The sequence below is a fragment of the Oncorhynchus mykiss genome, chromosome 30, assembly GCF_057628025.1.
Source record: "Oncorhynchus mykiss isolate SJ-2025 chromosome 30, ASM5762802v1, whole genome shotgun sequence".
In the NCBI taxonomy this organism is placed as follows: domain Eukaryota; kingdom Metazoa; phylum Chordata; class Actinopteri; order Salmoniformes; family Salmonidae; genus Oncorhynchus; species Oncorhynchus mykiss.
Genome location: NC_143051.1, coordinates 26559189 through 26578333, shown reverse-complemented (window position 1 = coordinate 26578333; position 19145 = coordinate 26559189). Strand labels below are relative to the sequence as shown.

The window sequence follows — 19145 nt, the reverse complement described above, 5'->3', positions numbered from 1 at the left end:
TTTCAAGAGGACCAATAGAAGTTTCTGTCCAGTCTGGAAGGGAATCGTCTTACACACCTGACCGTCAAGTGGTCCCAAACGTCATTCAGAGCAGGTCATCTGAGTTTTGGTTCTACTCAATGTAGGAGTGCAATAAAAAACTACAAGCCCAGCTTCTCTCAAAACGTCAAGCCAAAAACGTTCTCCCAAAGCGCCAAGTGGTTCAACCTCCAGTCAATACGCCCAAACCTCTGGCCATTAAAATAGATGGAGCCTCTACCTCAAGTCTCTTTTGCCTGAGCTCTACACAAAGTGGAAACTCCTGCCAAAAGCAAGCACAGACAAATGTCTGCTCAGAGGAGGAGCTACCAGCACAGCTATGCTGCCAGTAGTGGGCCAACCTCCGGCCTCTTCAGTTCTGCCCAGGCTGGCAGTTCTTCAACCTACATCCAGAATGCCCCTGCCACCATCCAGAAACAGCGGCTTTAAACCTGCCCCCAGTCAGCCCAAGCAAAGCGCTCAGCCCAGGCAAAGCTATCAGCCCATCTATACACCCAATGCAGTGAAATCCGTCTAGGTTTGGCCAGTGTAGGCCGTCATTGTAAATGAGAATTTGTTCTTAACTGACTTGCCCAGTTAAATAAAGAATTAAAATAGTGGGACCAGCAGTGGCACCTCCACAACCCCTCAGCGCTTTGCCCTGGCCACCATCTAAAACATCCCAGAACACTACAGTGGAGCTTGAATCCATTGGCTCCAAGACCCTGTTCACAATGGGAGTAGTGCCTCCTCCCTTAGTCACTCCAAATCCAGCTCCTCAAGTGTTAACAAGCCACAGCCAAACTACACTGCACCTGCCAAGCAGAAAGGCCCCAGCACTACATACATTAGAGTCCAGAGATCTAGAATGAGAGACCATGGGTTGAGATATCACTAAGCATCTTTGGATGTTAGAAAAACTTTAGAATAGTTCACATTTGGTGGTGGTAATGCACCTTAAGGTTGGTTGCCAACTCCCATATGAAATCAGAAGAAGAAAGATGAAAGAGGACAGATTAATCAAGGAAAACGAACTAAAAACAAACTAGGATTTATTTTCAGTGTAGAGAACACACGATTTTGAATGCTTTCAGTAAGCACTTCAGATTTTTGTCTGACTTGCTACTAATCTACATGTCTTCTAGGTGAGACTCAAAACTGATGTTATTTCAGACTTCAATAAAATGTTGAATAATTAATATTATTCTACCTGTCTTGTTTTATGTATTTTCAGTTGATTTGACTTTCATTCAAATCAAATCACATTTTATTGGTCACATATACATATTTAGTAGACGTTATTGCAGTTGTAGCGAAATGCTTGGATACTTGGGAAATGAGTCACTTGCATGACTGCATTTAGACAAATATTTCAAATAAACCATTCAATCAACAGTACGTTTTTTTGTGTTAGGAATGATTTAGCCATTTACTGTGCCATCCTTGAACCCTAGAGACCACTGGCCAGGCGTTGAGATTACTGTGTGGAAAGTAGGGCCAACATTTCCATGTCACCCCTATAGATGTGATGTAGGTGCCATCTACTGTTGAAAGGGTGCACTACCATTTTTGCTTGTGCAGTGTGTCTCAGCTTCAGTAATATGTAGATAGACATGCTGACCAAAAAGGCTGTGTTGCGTGCAATGTAGTTTAACTAGCAAAAATCCACTGTGGAGTGTACGGCTTAAAGTGGTCCTATGGACAGAAACTCCAATCTCCGCTGTGGAGCTTTGCAGCTCCTTCAATGTAATCTTTGGTCTCTTTGTTGCCTCTCTGATTAATGCTCTCTTTGCCTGGTCCGTGAGTTTTGGTGGGCGGCCCTCTCTTGGCAGATTTGTCGTGGTGCCATATTCTTTAAATATTTTAATAATGGATGTAATGGTGCTCTGTGGGATGTTCAAAGTTTCTGATATTTTTATTTAACTCAACCCTGATCTGTACTTCTCCACAACTTTGTCCCTGACCTGTTTGGCAAGCTCCTTGGTCTTCATGGTGCTGCTTGCTTGATGGTGCCCCTTGCTTAGTGGTGTTGCAGACTCTGGGGCCTTTCAGAACAGGTGTATATATACTGAGATCATATGACAGGTCATTTGACACTTAGATTGAACACAGGTTCACTTTATTTAATCAATTAGGTGACTTCTGAAGGTAATTGGTTGCATCAGATCTTATTTAGGGTCTTCATAGCAAATATCATAGCAAAATACATATGCAAGCACCACTTTTCCGTTTGTTATTATTTTATAATAATACGTTTTTTTTTCATTTCACTTCACCAATTTGGACTATTGTGTATGTCCATTGCATGAAAATCAAATAAAAATCTATTTCAATGACATGTTGTAATGCAACAAAATAGGAAAAACGCCAAGGGGGGGTTGAGTACTTTTGCAAGGCACTGTATATCGTCTTTAAACTGGCACTTCATTTTCAAATCCTTCTGTGAGATCTTTGGAGTACTTGTTTCTCAATTTGTGGCAAGATACATACATTTGGCATTTGGTTTTCAGTTATTTTCCTAAATGTAACTATTGGTGAAAACTCATCGTATATAGCTGCAATCGTGTGGAACCGCATGTCCGAATTACTGATTACACTATCCAGAGCCACATAAAACACTGTGTGGAGAAATCCTGCGTCTAACTTCTGTTCATTTGCTATGTCATCTTCAGTCTCATCAGGGAAACGTTTTCTTTTTTTCTGGCGGTTCCTCTGTTCACTGAGAAACTGAGTAGTTCCACCAATTTAATTTGCCGCCGTGGAGGCTTCTGCCAGAAGAGCGTCCCATTGATTACACAGAGCCGGTATTTCTTTCTGTACTGCCTTAATGTGAGCTGCTTCAGTGTCCAGAGAATTATTTCCTAACTGAAGAATTAGGCTTCTATTCTCAATACACTGCAAAACTTTTACCCAGAAAGTGAGTGGGAAGATTGCCTTGAAAGACATGAAGTAGCTTTTCAGACCTTTTGCCTCAGATTTGGCTTAGTTTGTCAGGCTGCAGGTAGCAAAAAGCATGTCTAGGGCCTTGATGATAGACGGTAAATGAGTTGCCACTGGTCGGACCGCAGCAATACGTGCACTCCATTGTGTGTCTGACAGCAGCCAGTCTTTTCCTTGAATGGCCCTCGCTCTGGGCTGGCACTGAACAGATTGTAAAGACGATTCACATAGCCAAAATAGGTTGATACTTCTTGGCACGACTGAGCTGCATGTGAGCTGCATGTACACCCTCAAGATTGAGTATGGGAGGCACACGGTGAGTATGGGAGGCTCAAGGTGAGTATGGGAGGCACAAGGTGAGTATGTGGCCAGTGGATTCTTTTGCAGTATGTGTGCTTGAACTCCCTTCACTTCCCCTGACATCATAGCCTTGACCATGTCAGTCTGCTATGTCAATACCATTCTCTTCCAATGCACTCAAAATCATTTCAGAAATGTCACTGCCTGTCTAACTAGCAAAGTCTTTAAATTCAAGAAAACATTCAATTAATTCCAACTCACCTGTTCCCTGAACTCTATCTTCGTGTACATATCTCACCAATAATACATTTGGCTCAGCATGGGAAATGTCTGGAGTTGCATCACATATAACTGAGTAATTCATTGCATCTTCTCTTTCATTAAGTATTGTTTTCAAAACCCTTTGACCACATTTTCCTATGAAGTCGTTTTGGCTCTCAGGGCTGAGGTCATGAGTCAGCCGTGCTCCTTTCTTTTTGTCCCTGACTTTCTGTAAGTGCTGACGTAATAGCGGGTCATCATTTGACAACAGTTCCAGTAAGCCTAGGCAATGACCATTATGCACATCAACAAGATTGAGTGATTTCCCCCAGAATGGCAGAATCCTAGATGCTAAGTACAGTGTCACATCCACAATCCTTTCTAGAAGTGCTCTGTTTTTATACATTTCTGACTGGATTTGTTTCTGCAGCTGACTGTCTATACCTGTAGCTGTTGTTACGGTTTCCTGCAGATTTGTCCATTTCCAGGAACAGTTCTTGTGAGACACCATCCTCATGCTCTGGTAGTTTGTCAAACGTTCTCCGCCATTTCACTGATGATATCTTATAGCCATCCTTATAGCCATCCTTACTATTCAGAGAACTGGGTGAAGGTTAACCTTGCTCATGAGAAAAAAGAACACACGGAATGCAATATAATAATTCCTTTACACAAATAAGCCAGTCTCTCTACACCTTTTCTCTTCCGTTTGCTGACTTACTGTACTGTAAATAGTTGGGGAATGGCTCACCTTCTGAGTCTGGGGGCATGATTATATACAGTTCTGTCTCCTCACCACACCTGTTGGCTAGTCTGCGAACAATAGCTTCTCTTTCATGGTCTTGTACTGTCTCTGACCACAGTGCTGGATCATCTAAAACCTCATCTTCCTCACTTCAAATCTGCCCATACTCTTCCTTTCGCTTATTCGCTTATTACTTGCTTGTTCAATCTCTTCTGTCAGTCCTTCACTTGCATTGCTGCTACTCTTTAAATCCTCTTCCTCCTCCCTGCTCTCCTCTGCAGTCTGTCTGACAGCTTTCTGCGGAGATTCTGCCTACCTGGAGCTCTCAAGGCACTAGGGAGTAAACAAAGGGGATGTTGGGTTTAATATTCACTCCTACAAAGGTTACCCTACTAAGAAAGTGTGTCTAGGTCATCATGTGCCTAACTTTACAATAAAAAAATGGTCTAGTTATGCTGTAGCTGCTACAAAACAACTGCCTCACCTCCAAGGTCTGCTGTTTCAAGTTCATGTAGTAGACACACATTGGGATCTTTGTCTACTGCAGTAGTAGTGGTAGCATCTACAGTATGGATAGGTAGGCTACATGTTAGGTTTTAATTTTAGTCTAGCTAGCTAACAAATATCACGCAAATATTGGGGAATACAGTTATAATAATATCTAAACAATAGCTAATTAGCTAGCCATAGCTGGTAGTGGTAGCTCTTTTTATCCTGAATTTTGCTGCATTTGTCTCTGTTTCCTTTCTTTCCTTTTCTGTTTTTGAGGGGGGCATAGTGGTTATCTTTCCTGAATGCTTAGGATACATGCCAGAGCAACTGTCAGACCAGCTGTATTTTGTTTTTCTCTCCTCGTGGAGAATGGACCAAGCCATGTGCATTATGGGGAGGTACAAACGGGATGGTTGGGTAGAGATTCCTGACCTGATTATGGTTATATGTTTTAATTTAAAGTTTAACATTTTTAAAATGATTAACAAATAATTTTCTAAACATTTAGGGGCCCCTTGAATCATTCATGTTTTCCCCCCTTTAACAACGCCCTTGGCACTACACTTGCGGTCGGAGGCCGAGTAGTTGCCATACCAGGCAGTGATGCTCTCGATGGTTCAGCTGTAGACCTTTTGAGGATCTGAGGACCCATGCCAAATCTTTTCAGTCTCCTGAGGGGGAATAGGTTTTGTCGTGCCCTCTCCATGACTGTCTTGGTGTGCTTGGACCATGTTAGTTTGTTGGTGATGTGGACACCAAGGAACTTGAAACTCTCAACCTGCTCCACTAGAGCCCCGTCAATGAGAATGGGGGTGTGCTCGGTCCTCCTTTTCTTGTAGTCCACAATCATCTCCTTTGTCTTGATCACGCTGAGGGAGAGGTTGTTGTCCTGGCACCACATGGCCAGGTCTCTGACCTCCTCCCTATAGGCTGCCTCGTCGTTGTCTGTGATCAGGCCTACCACTGTCATTGGAAAACTTAATGATGGGATTGGAGTCGTGCCTGTCTGTGCAGTCATGAGTGAACAGGGTGTACAGGAGGGGATATGTTGTTACCTACCCTTACCACCTGCGGGTAGCCCGTCAGGAAGTCCAGGATCCTGTTGCAGAGCTTTGAGGGCACTATGGTGTTGAATGCTGAGCTGTAGTTAATTAATAGCATTCTTACATAGGTGTTCCTTTTGTCCAGGTTGGAAGGGGCAGTGTGGAGTGTAATAGAGATTGCATCATCTGTGGATCTGTTTGGGGTGGTATGCAAAATGGTGTGGGTATAGGGTTTCTGGGATAATGGTGTTGGTGTGACCCATGACCAGCCTTTCAAAGCACTTCAGGGATACAGACGTGTGTGCTACGGGTCAGTAGTCATTTAGGCAGGGTACCTTATTGTTCTTGGGCACAAGGAATATGGTTGTCTGCTTGAAACATGTTGGTATTACAGACTCAGACAAGGAGAGGTTGAAAAAGTCAGTGAAGACACATGCCAGTTGGTCAGCGCATGCTCGGAGCCTGACCCTGGGCCGGGCCCTGCGTTCTTGTGAAGGTTGACCTGTTTTAAGGTCTTACTCACATTGGCTACAGAGAGCGTGATCACACAGTCGTCCGGAACAGCTGATGCTCTCATACATGTTTCAGTGTTACATGTCTCAAATCGAGCATAGATTTTTTTGGTAGGCTCGTGCCACTGGGTAGCTCACGGCTGTGCTTCCCTTTGTAGTCTGTAATAGTTTGCAAAGCCCTGCCACATCCGACGAGCATCGGAGCCGGTGTAGTACGATTCAATATTAGTCTTGTATTAATGCTTTGCCTGTTTAATGGTTCGTCGGAGGGCATAGCGGGATTTCTTATAAGCCTGTCCTGCTCCTTGAAAGCGACAGCTCTACCCTTTAGCTCAGTGCGGATGTTGCCTGTTATCCATGGCTTCTTGTTGGGGTATGTACGTACAGTCACTGTGGGGACGAAGTCCTCGATAAACTCATTGATGAAGCCAGAGATTGATGTGGTGTAGTCCACAATGCCATCGAAAGAATCGCGGAACATATCCCAGTCTGTGCTAGCAAAACAGTCCTGTAGCTTAGCATCTGCTTCACCTGACCACTTTTTTTATTGACTGAGTTACTGGTGCTTCCTGCTTTAGTTGTTGTTTGTAAGCAGGAATCAGGAGGATAGAATTGTGGTCAGATTTGCCAAATGGAGGGCGAGGGAGAGCTTTGTATGCATCTCTGTGATTGGAGTAAAGATGGTCTAGAGTTTTTTCCCCTCTGGTTGCACATTTAACATGCTGGTAGAAATGAGGTCAAACAGATTTAAGTTTCCCTGCGTTAAAGTCCCCGGCCACTTGGAGTGCCGCCTCTGGATGAGCGGTTTCCTGTTTGCTTACGAGTGTATACAGTTCATTGAGTGCGGTCTTAGTGACAGCATCGGTTTGTGGTGGTAAATAGACATCTACGAAGAATATAATTGAAAACTCTCTTGGTAGATAGTGTGGTATACAGCGTATCATGAGAGACTACCTCAAGCGATCAAAACCTTGAGACTTCCTTAGATATCGTGCACCAGCTGTTGTTTACAAATATACATAGACCGCCACCATTTGTCTCACCAGAGGCTGCTGTTCTATCCTGCCAATATAGTGTGTAACCCGCCAGCTGTATGTTATTCATGTCATTTTTCAGCCACGACTCGGTGAAACATAAGATTTTACAGTTTTTAATGTCCCGTCGGTAGGATATACATGCTTGTAGTTTGTTCACATTATTATCCAGCGATTGTACATTGGCCAATAGTACCGATGGCAAAGGCAGATTTGCCTTTCGTCGCCGGTTCCTTACAAGGCACCCCGATCTCCTTCCACGATATCTGTCTTTTTCTCTTGTGAATGATGGGGATGAGGGCCTCATCGGGTATCTGGAGTAAATCCCTCTCATCCGACCCATTAAAGAAAAATTATTTGTCCAGTTCAAGGTGAGTGATCGTGTTCTGATGTACAGAAGCTCTTTTATGTCATAAGAGATGGTAGCAGCAACATTATGTACAAAATATGTTACAAACAATGCAAAAAAAACTAACAAAATAGCATGGTTAGGAGCCCATGAAATGGCATCCATCCCCTCCGGCGCCATTATCACATCTTTATAGTGGAGATCAAATGTATAAATTGTCTGGCTGGGCTGATGAGACAGTGGATTGCACAGTCAGATGGAACAGAGTAAAAAGGCATTTTTACGTCATAGATTTAGCCAGTGGTAATTTGTGGAAAAGACACTGGGTGGAAAGCGGTTTTAGCCAATCAGCATTCAGGATTAGAACCACCAATTGCATAAAATTCTATTAACTCAGCAAGAAAAAGAAACGTCCTCTCACTGTCAACTGCGTTTATTTTCAGCAAACTTAACGTGTAAATATTTGTATGAACATAACAAGATTCAACAACTGAGACATAAACTGAATAAGTTCCACAGACATGCGACTAACAAAAATTGAATAATGTGTCCCTGAACAAAGGGGGGGCCAAAATCAAAAGTAACAGTCACTGTCTGGCGTGGCCAACAGCTGCATTAAGTACTGCAGTGCATCTCCTCATGGACTGCACCAGATTTGCCAGTTCTTGCTGTGAGATGTTACCCCACTCTTCCACCAAGGCACCTGCAAGTTCCAGGACATTTCTGGGGCATGCTGCAATGATGAGGGAGGAGGATGTCTTCCCTGTAACGCACAGCGTTGAGATTGCCTGCACTGACAACAAGCTCAGTCCGATGATGCTGTGACACACCGCCCCAGACCATGACGGACCCTCCACCTCAAAAACTATCCAGCTCCAGAGTACAGGCCTCGGTGTAATGCTTATTCCTTCGATGATAAACACGAATCAGACCATCACCCCTGGTGAGACAAAACCGCGACTCGTCAGTGAAGAGCACTTTTTGTCAATCCTGTCTGGTCCAGCGATGGTGGGTTTGTGCCCATAGGCGACGTTGTTGCTGGTGATGTCTGGTAAGGACCTGCCTTACAACAGGCCTACAAGTCCAGTCTCTCTCAGCCTATTGCGGACAGTCTGAGTATTGATGGAGGGATTGTGCGTTCCTGGTGTAACTCGGGCAGTTGTTGTTGCCATCCTGTGCCTGTCTCCCAGATGTGATGTTCAGATGTACTGATCCTGTGCAGGTGTTGTTACGTGTGGTCTGCCACTATGAGGACGATCAGCTGTCTGTCCTGTCTCCCTGTTGCACTGTCTTGGGCGTCTCGCAGTACGGACATTGCAATTTATTGCCCTGGCCACATCTACAGTCCTCATGCCTCCTTGCAGCATGCCTAAAGCATGTTCACGCAGATGAGCAGGGACCCTCTGCATTTTTCTTTTGGTGTTTTTCAGAGTCGGTAGAAAGGCCTCTTTAGTGTCCTAAGTTTTCATAACTGTGACCTTAATTGCCTACCGTCTGTAAACTGTTAGTGTCTTAAAGACCGTTCCACAAGTGCATGTTAATTAATTGTTTATGGTTCATTGAACAAGCATGGGAAACAGTGTTTAAACCCTTTTCAATGAAGATCTGGGAAGTTATTTGGATTTTTACGAATTATCTTTGAAAGACAGTGTCCTGAAATTGACCTTTCTTTTTTTGCTGAGTTTACCTATAGGATAGTGAGAATCTGATAAAAATCCATAATCCGATAGGATTTTTTGACTAGGGATATGAGCAATTCCATTTTTTTGTTGACCAAATTCGACACTTGACATTTCTTCGTGGATTTATTTTCGTGGACAGATTTTGGGCGGAGTAAACCATCTTGCTTCGCCTCGTACTCTCTGGTTGAGTTTATGTTTGGTTTACCTTGTCTCGCAGGTAAAAAATAAATAAATGCCCTAGCAGGAATTTGGGAAACGAAACTATACCGCGTGTGTTTTGTGGGCAATTTAATTTAAGAAGAAAAGTATAATACAAATGCTCTTGCTCTTTGAGGAATATAACTTTACGGAAGAAAACTCGGTGGAAAGACCCGCGATCACTCTTCCCATGCCGTGAGTAAAACGTAGCTTAAACGGAAACGCATACTGCAAATTAATAAACCCAGGTGTAACTTTAGCAATACACTACAGATAGAACAAAATACGATACTTGATTGGATATACATTTTGGAAATGGCACCTTGACAATTATTGTAACTTATTTTGACAGAAGTCTGTAAATCTGTCGTTCTGCCCCTAAACAGGCAGTTAACCCACTGTTCCTAGGCCGTCATTGAAAATAAGAATTTGTTCTTAACTGACTTGCCTAGTTAAATAAAGGTAAAATAAATACAAATAAATCGACTGAAAACGTCGTCGTCCTGCTCAACAAGCTGTTTTGCTGCGTGTCAGCAAATTAGTAACCTTTTATTATATGAAGTAGGCCCGGCCGGTTTATCAAACAACTGTTCGGGGGTTGTTTTAAATATTATCAACTCCTTGTAAAACCTTTAAAAAAAAATTACATTCACCTTATGACACATTTGTTTACATTTTGGCCAACTTCAGCAGCCTACATTGAATGGACTGTCACCGTCCTAATGCTGGCATCCATAATGCCATTATTAATGGCGTGTTTACTTTCTGTGAAAGAAGGTATTGAACGTATAGACTAGGGCGTTCTGGAGACCCAGGGCGCCATTTTCTGGCATATCACATTAATAACACACCTGAATCAAGTTCCCATCTTATCACCAAGCCCTTGGATTTAGATGAATCAAGCGGGTTAATGTTGGGCTATAACACAAACGGGCAGGGGTCATTGTAGTGTAGGCCAAACGCCAATAAGGCTGAAATTGAACCAAGTTTAAGTTTGTGTATTTAATCTTGTTGTTTTTCATTGATTTTAAAACAACTAATTTGAGCCCTACATCCTGTAGGCTACATACCCAATCTATTCCGTGGATGTTGTGTGTAACTTCGCTTGTCACTAAGGGATATGTGATGATTGATATAGTTTCTTGGATTGGCAGGGGTTGCAGCCTCATGTGACTTATGTTTCAAGTTTGGTTTGCCATACCAAGGGCCTGCAGCATACATTTGACATGTCATATAGTCAGGCATTGACCTAATGTCCATGTAGTATTGTTGTTGTCTATTGATTCACGTCCACCTTACTTTGTCTGAAGGCGCTGATTATTATGACAGGGCTAAGCAATGTTCTTTATAAATGTAACATACATATTTCATACGTTAATGTGCCCCCCCCCCCCCCCACTCCATTTCCTCTTTTTTTTTCCCAGGCCCTGGCTCTAGTTAACTACCATGCCCAGCAGCAGCACAGGGAGCCCCAGACCCTGGTCCGAGCCAGGGGGCCAGAAAGGCCTCGTCCCTCTGCGACCCAAACATCACCTCTCCCGGGGCAACAGCACCAGCCTGGAGTCCTGCTATGAGGAGCGATGTGTGGACCCGGTGGAGGACAGGCACCAGTGGCCAAAGGTGACATACCACAAGGCCAACCACAGGGACGCGCAGAGCAGGGAGGCAGAGGAGACCATTGGCTTCATCCCCGGATCTGGAGACTCTCCTTCAGGGGGTCAGGGGTGTGGTCCCTGTGCCCACTCCTCCCCAGGAAGCTGTAAGAGCTGGGTGTGCAGTGTGCTGACCTGTGGACTCTACAGGGTGTGTCGGAGCACCATCCTGGCCCCTAGTCCCAGACAGAGCTCCCCAGATGATGATCGGGAGAAGGTCAGCCTCCGTGGTCTCCAGGGCCACCTTGGGACCAACGACCCCCAAACCAGTAAGGAGAGTGGTGGTGGTGACTCTGATTGGTCGGAGGACGTCTACATCAGAGGGGTCAAAGTGCACATTTCCACAATGGAGAAGGAGCTGGTGGTCGTTACCAGGCCTCCGTTACACAATGGAAGAGGTGGAGGAGGAGGGAGACGGTACAGCCCTCCCTCCTACTCCTGGAACGAGGGGGATATCGGTGATCTGAGTGTGGGTGACGTGGACTCTCTGATCACCCAAAAGCTTCTGGAGCTGTACTCTGAGTACCAGATCGAGGAGCTGGCCCACTGCACCTCAGACTCAGTGTTCCTGAAGAAGACCAGTGAAATCAGCCAGCTTATCAGTGACCTGGCCGAAGAGCATCAGCTTGATGAGCAGGATGCAGAGTGTCGACTGGTCAAGGGCATCATCAGGTAGCTACCATTCACTGGTAGGGATTAACTGCCTTGATCAAGGGCACAACGTGTTTGTGTGTGTGCGCGCGCAAAAGCAGTTGCGTATCGCAACAGCGAATGAATACATTTACTTTGTAAAATGGACAGTAAAGTTGATATACCATTTATCTATTCTATTTTATCAGGATCAGCACCAGGAAGAGCAAGAAGAGACCTCCGTGCAAAAAGTCACAGAGGAGAACATCCGACAGTGGTAACGAAACCATGAGCAACTATCAAGCATCAACCATCAGCAATAACAGTAAGCAACTTCTCCACGGATAAACATTTCCAACAGCTTTCCCCTTATTTTGCGTACTTATTGAAGTGATACTTAATTTGTCATTAATTTGTTATTACACTGTTAGTTGACTGTCACTCTTTGTTTGTTTGTTTTTTTTACGTTGAAGATGATTATTGTATCCAGATATCCAAGGAGACAGATTCTGATATGAATGCTAGGAACATGAGGATCAACAGTAGAGCAGGTAAGAGACTTGACGTGTGTTCTGTGCAGTGTTATTGTAGTCATCATTAAGAGCTTGTTATGATGTGGTTAGAGTCCTTCAAGACACACGTTTACTGAAACCGCATTATTTCCCTTGTATTCATTTAGCAGCAGCACATTGCCACTTATAAATTGTTGCCAACCACCCCGGAAAATTTTAGGGGATGGAAAAACGCTTTCAGTGTAAACTTAAATAACTATAACCAGACAAAGTTTATAGAAAATATAATTGATGTATATATTTTTAAAGATGCAGTAAGTCTTGCCAGAAGCTAGCAGAATCATTACTTACCAACAGCAGCTGTAAATTCCAAAAAAACTACATTACTTTTTCAAGTTCAATTTCCTTGCTTTGTGGGTCAGAGTGCAGTATTTATTTAGTTTCATAGCACAAACGTTTGTTAGCACGTTTCTCATACTGGCTTAATGCTTCGAACACACCGACAGCGTCATAGTGCAAAATAGTAAGCAGCATCATCTGGATATGTGTGCAACAAAAGTTCAACATTCACCTTCTGCTACCATTTCTGTCAAGCCATCTACGCATACAGTTTGACGCCTACCTTCTATAAATCCAACGTATGCACCACACCCCGAACATACTGCAACCGCCTCTGCAACGCAATGCTGCAAGGCAAACGCAGCGTTTCATTGGAAATGAATGTAATTCTGGTGTACCAAAATGCAACGCCGCAGTCGGTGTGTTTGAAGCGTTAGACACGTACAGAGCGGCAATGCTCTGACATCGCTCATCCATATGTATATAGTCTTAAATCAATAGATTTGTGTGTGGTGTATGTTGTTAGATATTACTGCACTGTCAGAGCTCGAAGCACAAGCGTTTCGCTACACCCGCAATAACATCTGCTAATCACGTGTATGTGACCAATACAATTTGATTTGAATTGCAGGGGGGTTGCCTAGCAACATATTCCTCGGAAGGAGTTAACTTCTGCATTGCGCAACAAATTCCCATTATTTGAACAGCTAGCATGACAGCCAAAATGGCTTTGAAAAAGTTTTTTCAGCTAAGAGGGAGAAGTATCTAACAAAATAACTACATTATGTAATTGATTTTATTTTTGGAGTAGCTTGCCCTTATAAAATGTCACCAGAAATTACGCGACATGACCAAACATATGTGGACACCTGCTCATCGAACATCTCATTCCCAAATCATGGGCATTGATATGGAGTTGGTCCCCCTTTTGCTGCTATAACAGCCTTCACTCTTCTGTGAAGGCTTTCCACTAGATGTTGGAACATTGCTTCGGGGACTTGCTTCCATTCATCCACAAGAGCATTAGTGAGGTCGGGCACTGATGTTGGGCGATTAGGCCTGACTCGCAGTCGGCGTTCGAATTCATCCCAAAGGTGTTCGATGGGGTTGTGGTCAGGGCTCTGTGCAGGCCAGTCAAGTTCTTCCACACCGATCTCGACAAACCATCTCTGTATGGACCTCGCTATGTGCACAGGGGTATTGTCATGCTGAAACAAGAAAGGGCCTTCCCTTCCAACTGTTGCCACAAAGTTGGAAGCACAGACTCGTCTAGAATGTTATTCTATGGTGTAGCGTTAAGATTTCCCTTCACTAGAATGAAGGGGCCTAGATCAAACCATGAAAAAGAGCCTCAGGCCATTATTCCTACTCCACCAAACTTTACAGTTAGCACTATGCATTTGGTCAGCTGGTGTTCTCCTGGCATCCACCAAACCCAGTTTCATCCGTCGGACTACCAGATGGTGAAGCGTGATTCATCATTCCAGAGAACGCGTTTTCACTCCAATGGCGTGAGCTTTACACCACTACTGCAGGGCACTTGGCATTGTGCATGGTGATCTTAGGCTTGTGTGCGGCTGCTCGGCCATGGAAACGAATTTCATGAAGCTCCTGACGAACAATTATTATGCTGCCAGGGGCAGTTTTGAACTCAGTAGGGAGTGTTGCAACCGAGGACAGACGATATTTATGAGCTTCAGTGGTCCAGTTCTGTGAGCTTGTGTGCCCTACCACTTCGCGGCTGAGCCATTGTTGCTCCTAGACGTTTCCACTTCACAATAACAGCACTTACAGTTGACCGGGGCAGCTTTAGCAGGGTAGAAATTTAATGAACTGACTTATTGGAAAGGTGGCATCCTATGACGGTGCCACGTTGAAAGTCACTAAGCTCTTCAGTAAGGCCATTCTACTGCCAGTGTTTGTCTATGGAAATTGCATGGCTGTGTGCTCCATGTTATACACCTGTCAGCAAAGGGGGTGGCTGAAATAAACGAACCTACTAATTTGAAGGGGTATCCGCATACTTTTTTTTTTATATATATAGTGTACCTTCTCACAGTCCTACATAAAAATGATCCAGACTGGAGTTCCCCAGTGATTCACCCCCTTCCATGACCTTTGCCACCGCTGCACAAAAAAAAATCTAGGAAACACTGAAACCGGTTGGGTTAGTATCTGAGTGAGAGAGATCTAATAGAGTGAATGTTGTGGCATATATCCAACGTTATCTCTTCCCCTGTTAGATAGATCCTTTCCGTGACTTTTTATTGTGAACATCCTATTTATTTAAGCCTATCCCAGAGGTGGATTGGTTGCCTTAAGGTTGTAGCTCCTTGGGCAAGTCAGACTTGTATTCTCTTTGTTAGACACAAATAAATAGGTTTTATAAACCAAATGCTGTAATATGAACCTAATTGAATCGTGTGGATGACAAGTTGTTCTTGATGATGAAGGTCCTGAACCAATTATGTATATATTACTAAACCTGTGGACTTAACTTCATTTTGCACATACAGTGCCTTGCGAAAGTATTCGGCCCCCTTGATCTTTGCGACCTTTTGCCACATTTCAGGCTTCAAACATAAAGATATAAAACTGTATTTTTTTGTGAAGAATCAACAACAAGTGGGACACAATCATGAAGTGGAACAACATTTATTGGATATTTCAAACTTTTTTAACAAATCAAAAACTGAAATTGGGCGTGCAAAATTATTCAGCCCCCTTAAGTTAATACTTTGTAGCGCCACCTTTTGCTGCGATTACAGCTGTAAGTCGCTTGGGGTATGTCTCTATCAGTTTTGCACATCGAGAGACTGACATTTTTTCCCATTCCTCCTTGCAAAACAGCTCGAGCTCAGTGAGGTTGGATGGAGAGCATTTGTGAACAGCAGTTTTCAGTTCTTTCCACAGATTCTCGATTGGATTCAGGTCTGGACTTTGACTTGGCCATTCTAACACCTGGATATGTTTATTTTTGAACCATTCCATTGTAGATTTTGCTTTATGTTTTGTATCATTGTCTTGTTGGAAGACAAATCTCCGTCCCAGTCTCAGGTCTTTTGCAGACTCCATCAGGTTTTCTTCCAGAATGGTCCTGTATTTGGCTCCATCCATCTTCCCATCAATTTTAACCATCTTCCCTGTCCCTGCTGAAGAAAAGCAGGCCCAAACCATGATGCTGCCACCACCATGTTTGACAGTGGGGATGGTGTGTTCAGCTGTGTTGCTTTTACGCCAAAAAGTTCAATTTTGGTTTCATCTGACCAGAGCACCTTCTTCCACATGTTTGGTGTGTCTCCCAGGTGGCTTGTGGCAAACTTTAAACGACACTTTTTATGGATATCTTTAATCCAGATTTGTGCAATATACGACTGATTGTTGTCCTATGGACAGAGTCTCCCACCTCAGCTGTAGATCTCTGCAGTTCATCCAGAGTGATCATGGGCCTCTTGGCTGCATCTCTGATCAGTCTTCTCCTTGTATGAGCTGAAAGTTTAGAGGGACGGCCAGGTCTTGGTAGATTTGCAGTGGTCTGATACTCCTTCCATTTCAATATTATTGCTTGCACAGTGCTCCTTGGGATGTTTAAAGCTTGGGAAATATTTTTGTATCCAAATCCGGCTTTAAACTTCTTCACAACAGTATCTCGGACCTGCCTGGCGTGTTCCTTGTTCTTCATGATGCTCTCTGCGCTTTTAACGGACCTCTGAGACTATCACAGTGCAGGTGCATTTATACGGAGACTTGATTACACACAGGTGGATTGTATTTATCATCATTAGTCATTTAGGTCAACATTGGATCATTCAGAGATCCTCACTGAACTTCTGGAGAGAGTTTGCTGCACTGAAAGTAAAGGGGCTGAATAATTTTGCACGCCCAATTTTTCAGTTTTTGATTTGTTAAAAAAGTTTGAAATATCCAATAAATGTCATTCCACTTCATGATTGTGTCCCACTTGTTGTTGATTCTTCACAAAAAAATAAAGTTTTATATCTTTATGTTTGAAGCCTGAAATGCAAAAGGTCGCAAAGTTCAAGGGGGCCGAATACTTTCGCAAGGCACTGTAAATTGATGACAAGGTACCGTAATTTCCGGACTATAAGCCGCTAGTTTATTCCCACGCTTTGAACCTCGCGGTTTATACAATGACGCGGCTAATTTATGGATTTTTCCCGCTTTCACAAGATTCATGCCGCCAAAAAACTGAGAACCGTCACATAATGTGACGTAAATCGAGCACGCTCAAACTTCCCATCATTCTGATTACGGTAGTAATTTTTTCACCCTCATCATGGCAAAGACACGGAGAAATGCATATGATGCAGCTTTCAAGTTGAAGGCGATCGATCTGGCTGTTGGAAAAGGAAATAGAGCTGCTGACTGGGAGCTTGGCCTTAATGAGTCGATGATAAGACGTTGGAAACAGCAGCGTGAGGAACTGACTCAGTGCTAAAAGACAACAAAAGTTTTCAGAGGGAAGAAACGCAGATGGCCCAAAGTATTTGCAGCCACTCGACATCAGTGTAAATCGTGCATTTAAGGTGGCGCTCCTTGTTCAGTGGGAGGCTTGGATGACAAGTGGGGAGAAATCCTTCACTAAAACGGGCCTGCCAGTGGGTCCTGACAGCGTGGAGCATTGTCAAAAAATCCACTATCATCAACGGGTTTCAAAAGGCTGGACTGTTGAAGGGGCAGCATGAGCTCAGCGGGGTATTTGCCTCCGGATGAAAGTGACGAGAGCGACAATGAAAACGATCCAATATCGGATGAAGCAAATCTGAGGCTATTCAACTCCGACACCGAAGGAGATGACTTCAGTGGTTTCAGTGCACAGGAGGAGGAAGATAGTGACCAAGTTCATTTGTTTCAATGTACCGGTAGGCACCTGCGGCTTATAGACATGTGCGGCTTATTTATGTACAAAATACTTATTTTTTTATAATTCAGTGGGTGCGGTTTATATTCAGGTGCGCTTAAAAGTCCAGCAATTACGGTACTCCTGATGTTTTCGTTGTCATTTGCATTTTATGTGTGAACTTTGAAGCCAAATTTCCTCATTGCGTTGACAATGAAGTTTGTCTGTTCTATTATATATCTCATACCTTTATATTTTGATTTAAGCCGAAAGTTCTGAGCATCAGATCTCTGTGTTCGGCATGCCCCTGCCCTGGACCCCGGTCAGAACATGATGACCCATCCTCGACACTCCTGATGCCACGGAGCATCTCACCAGTCCCCAGCTGGAGAGGTTGGGACCCATAGTTACACATGTATTGTATGTTCTATTGAATTCTGTGTTGGGACCTTGAAGGAGCCAGAGAATTGCACTTGGTAAATTAGGTGGGAGGAGTATTACGCATATGCAAACTACTCCAAAGACCATGACTTTGAAGACTATACTATGAATCGTGTCATCTGTATTTTGAAAGATTATAATGCACTCAGGGTAGTGAATGTATTTTTGATTCTGACATATTGCGTCCGTGTTTGGGGGTTGGTCTGTCTCAGAGAGAAGTTACTGTAGACTTATCAGACCCTTCCAGAAGCTTCTGTTTTGATGTCCGTTCTTCTTATCGCCCTCGTATTACTTTAGTGCTGTATGTCCCTTTATCCTTGAATAACAACTATCTGTGTTAATATGAAACCCCACTCTCCACTGCTGTTTGATCTCTTTCTGCTTTATCAGGTCAACCCCCAACACTGACACAAGAACCAGTTTCAAGGTAGTGTACTTGCATCCAGGGACTTGCAGGGTAAAGTAAACTGACCCAAGAAATATAGATAACCGCACACTTGATTGCGCCACGGTTTTATTGTGCTGTGTTTGGACCTGACGGTCTTAGTCTTCGTAAGGTTTAACCCATGTGAATAATGCAGTGGTTTCGACACCAAGAACCAACCTGGAATGTACTGGAGGCCAAAAACCACTCGGAACTTATGAAGAAAGAACACCTCAAAGACAATGGATGTTGTTATTGGCTTATTGGTGACTGTGAAATACAATTGTAGAAGGATCTTTTGATGCCATGGGAAAATCGTACTACAATACATAACTTTAATCCTAATATGTTGAGATTGCTTTAAAATGGGTAATGCTTCAAAGTCTTTAGCGAGCATGTGGCCCAGCTAATGTTGTAACATGATATTATTGTAGACTCCAATGAGTACATATGTGAAATGAACTTTTATAATGTATGCAATTCTGTGATTTTATATAAAACTATTAAAAAAAAGTGACATACAAATGAAGTTGTGATGGCGTTAATGACATGCGATTCTTGCACATTTTGTCTAATGTTTTATTGTGGTTGGTATAAAGGATATGAGTTGTTCTCTATGGGGAAAATTCTAACTTCCACTTAAGTCTAATTTTAGTTCTGCACAAGGGGAGACTAAGTGGGTTTATGTGGAATTTAGGATCTGCCACTCTAA

The 19145-nt window shown here is 43.4% G+C and overlaps 1 protein-coding gene across 2 annotated transcripts; it reads left to right on the top strand.

Annotated features, from left to right (window-relative positions):
* The first annotated feature begins 9313 nt into the window (after positions 1 to 9313).
* LOC110488187 (uncharacterized) lies at positions 9314 to 18958 on the top strand. 2 transcript variants are annotated; one of them, XM_021560290.3, is made up of 5 exons: positions 9314 to 9593; positions 10999 to 11898; positions 12066 to 12181; positions 12330 to 12407; positions 17835 to 18958. In XM_021560290.3, exons 2-5 carry the CDS (start codon positions 11021 to 11023, stop codon positions 17900 to 17902), a joined length of 1140 nt encoding a protein of 379 aa, XP_021415965.3. In that variant the 5' UTR covers positions 9314 to 9593; positions 10999 to 11020; the 3' UTR covers positions 17903 to 18958. The 2 variants fall into 2 exon arrangements, with proteins under 2 accessions (XP_021415965.3, XP_021415964.3); XM_021560289.3 differs by having other exon boundaries at positions 9466 to 9769.
* Positions 18959 to 19145: the final 187 nt, after the last annotated feature.

Excerpts from the sequence above, each read along its gene's own strand:
- LOC110488187 (XM_021560290.3), top strand. The coding sequence starts at position 11,021 with ATGCCCAGCAGCAGCACAGGGAGCCCCAGACCCTGGTCCGAGCCAGGG. Across the intron at positions 12,182-12,329 it reads ATCAACCATCAGCAATAACA|ATGATTATTGTATCCAGATA; the intron begins GTAAGCAACTTC and ends TTTACGTTGAAG. Across the intron at positions 12,408-17,834 it reads GAGGATCAACAGTAGAGCAG|CCGAAAGTTCTGAGCATCAG; the intron begins GTAAGAGACTTG and ends TTTTGATTTAAG.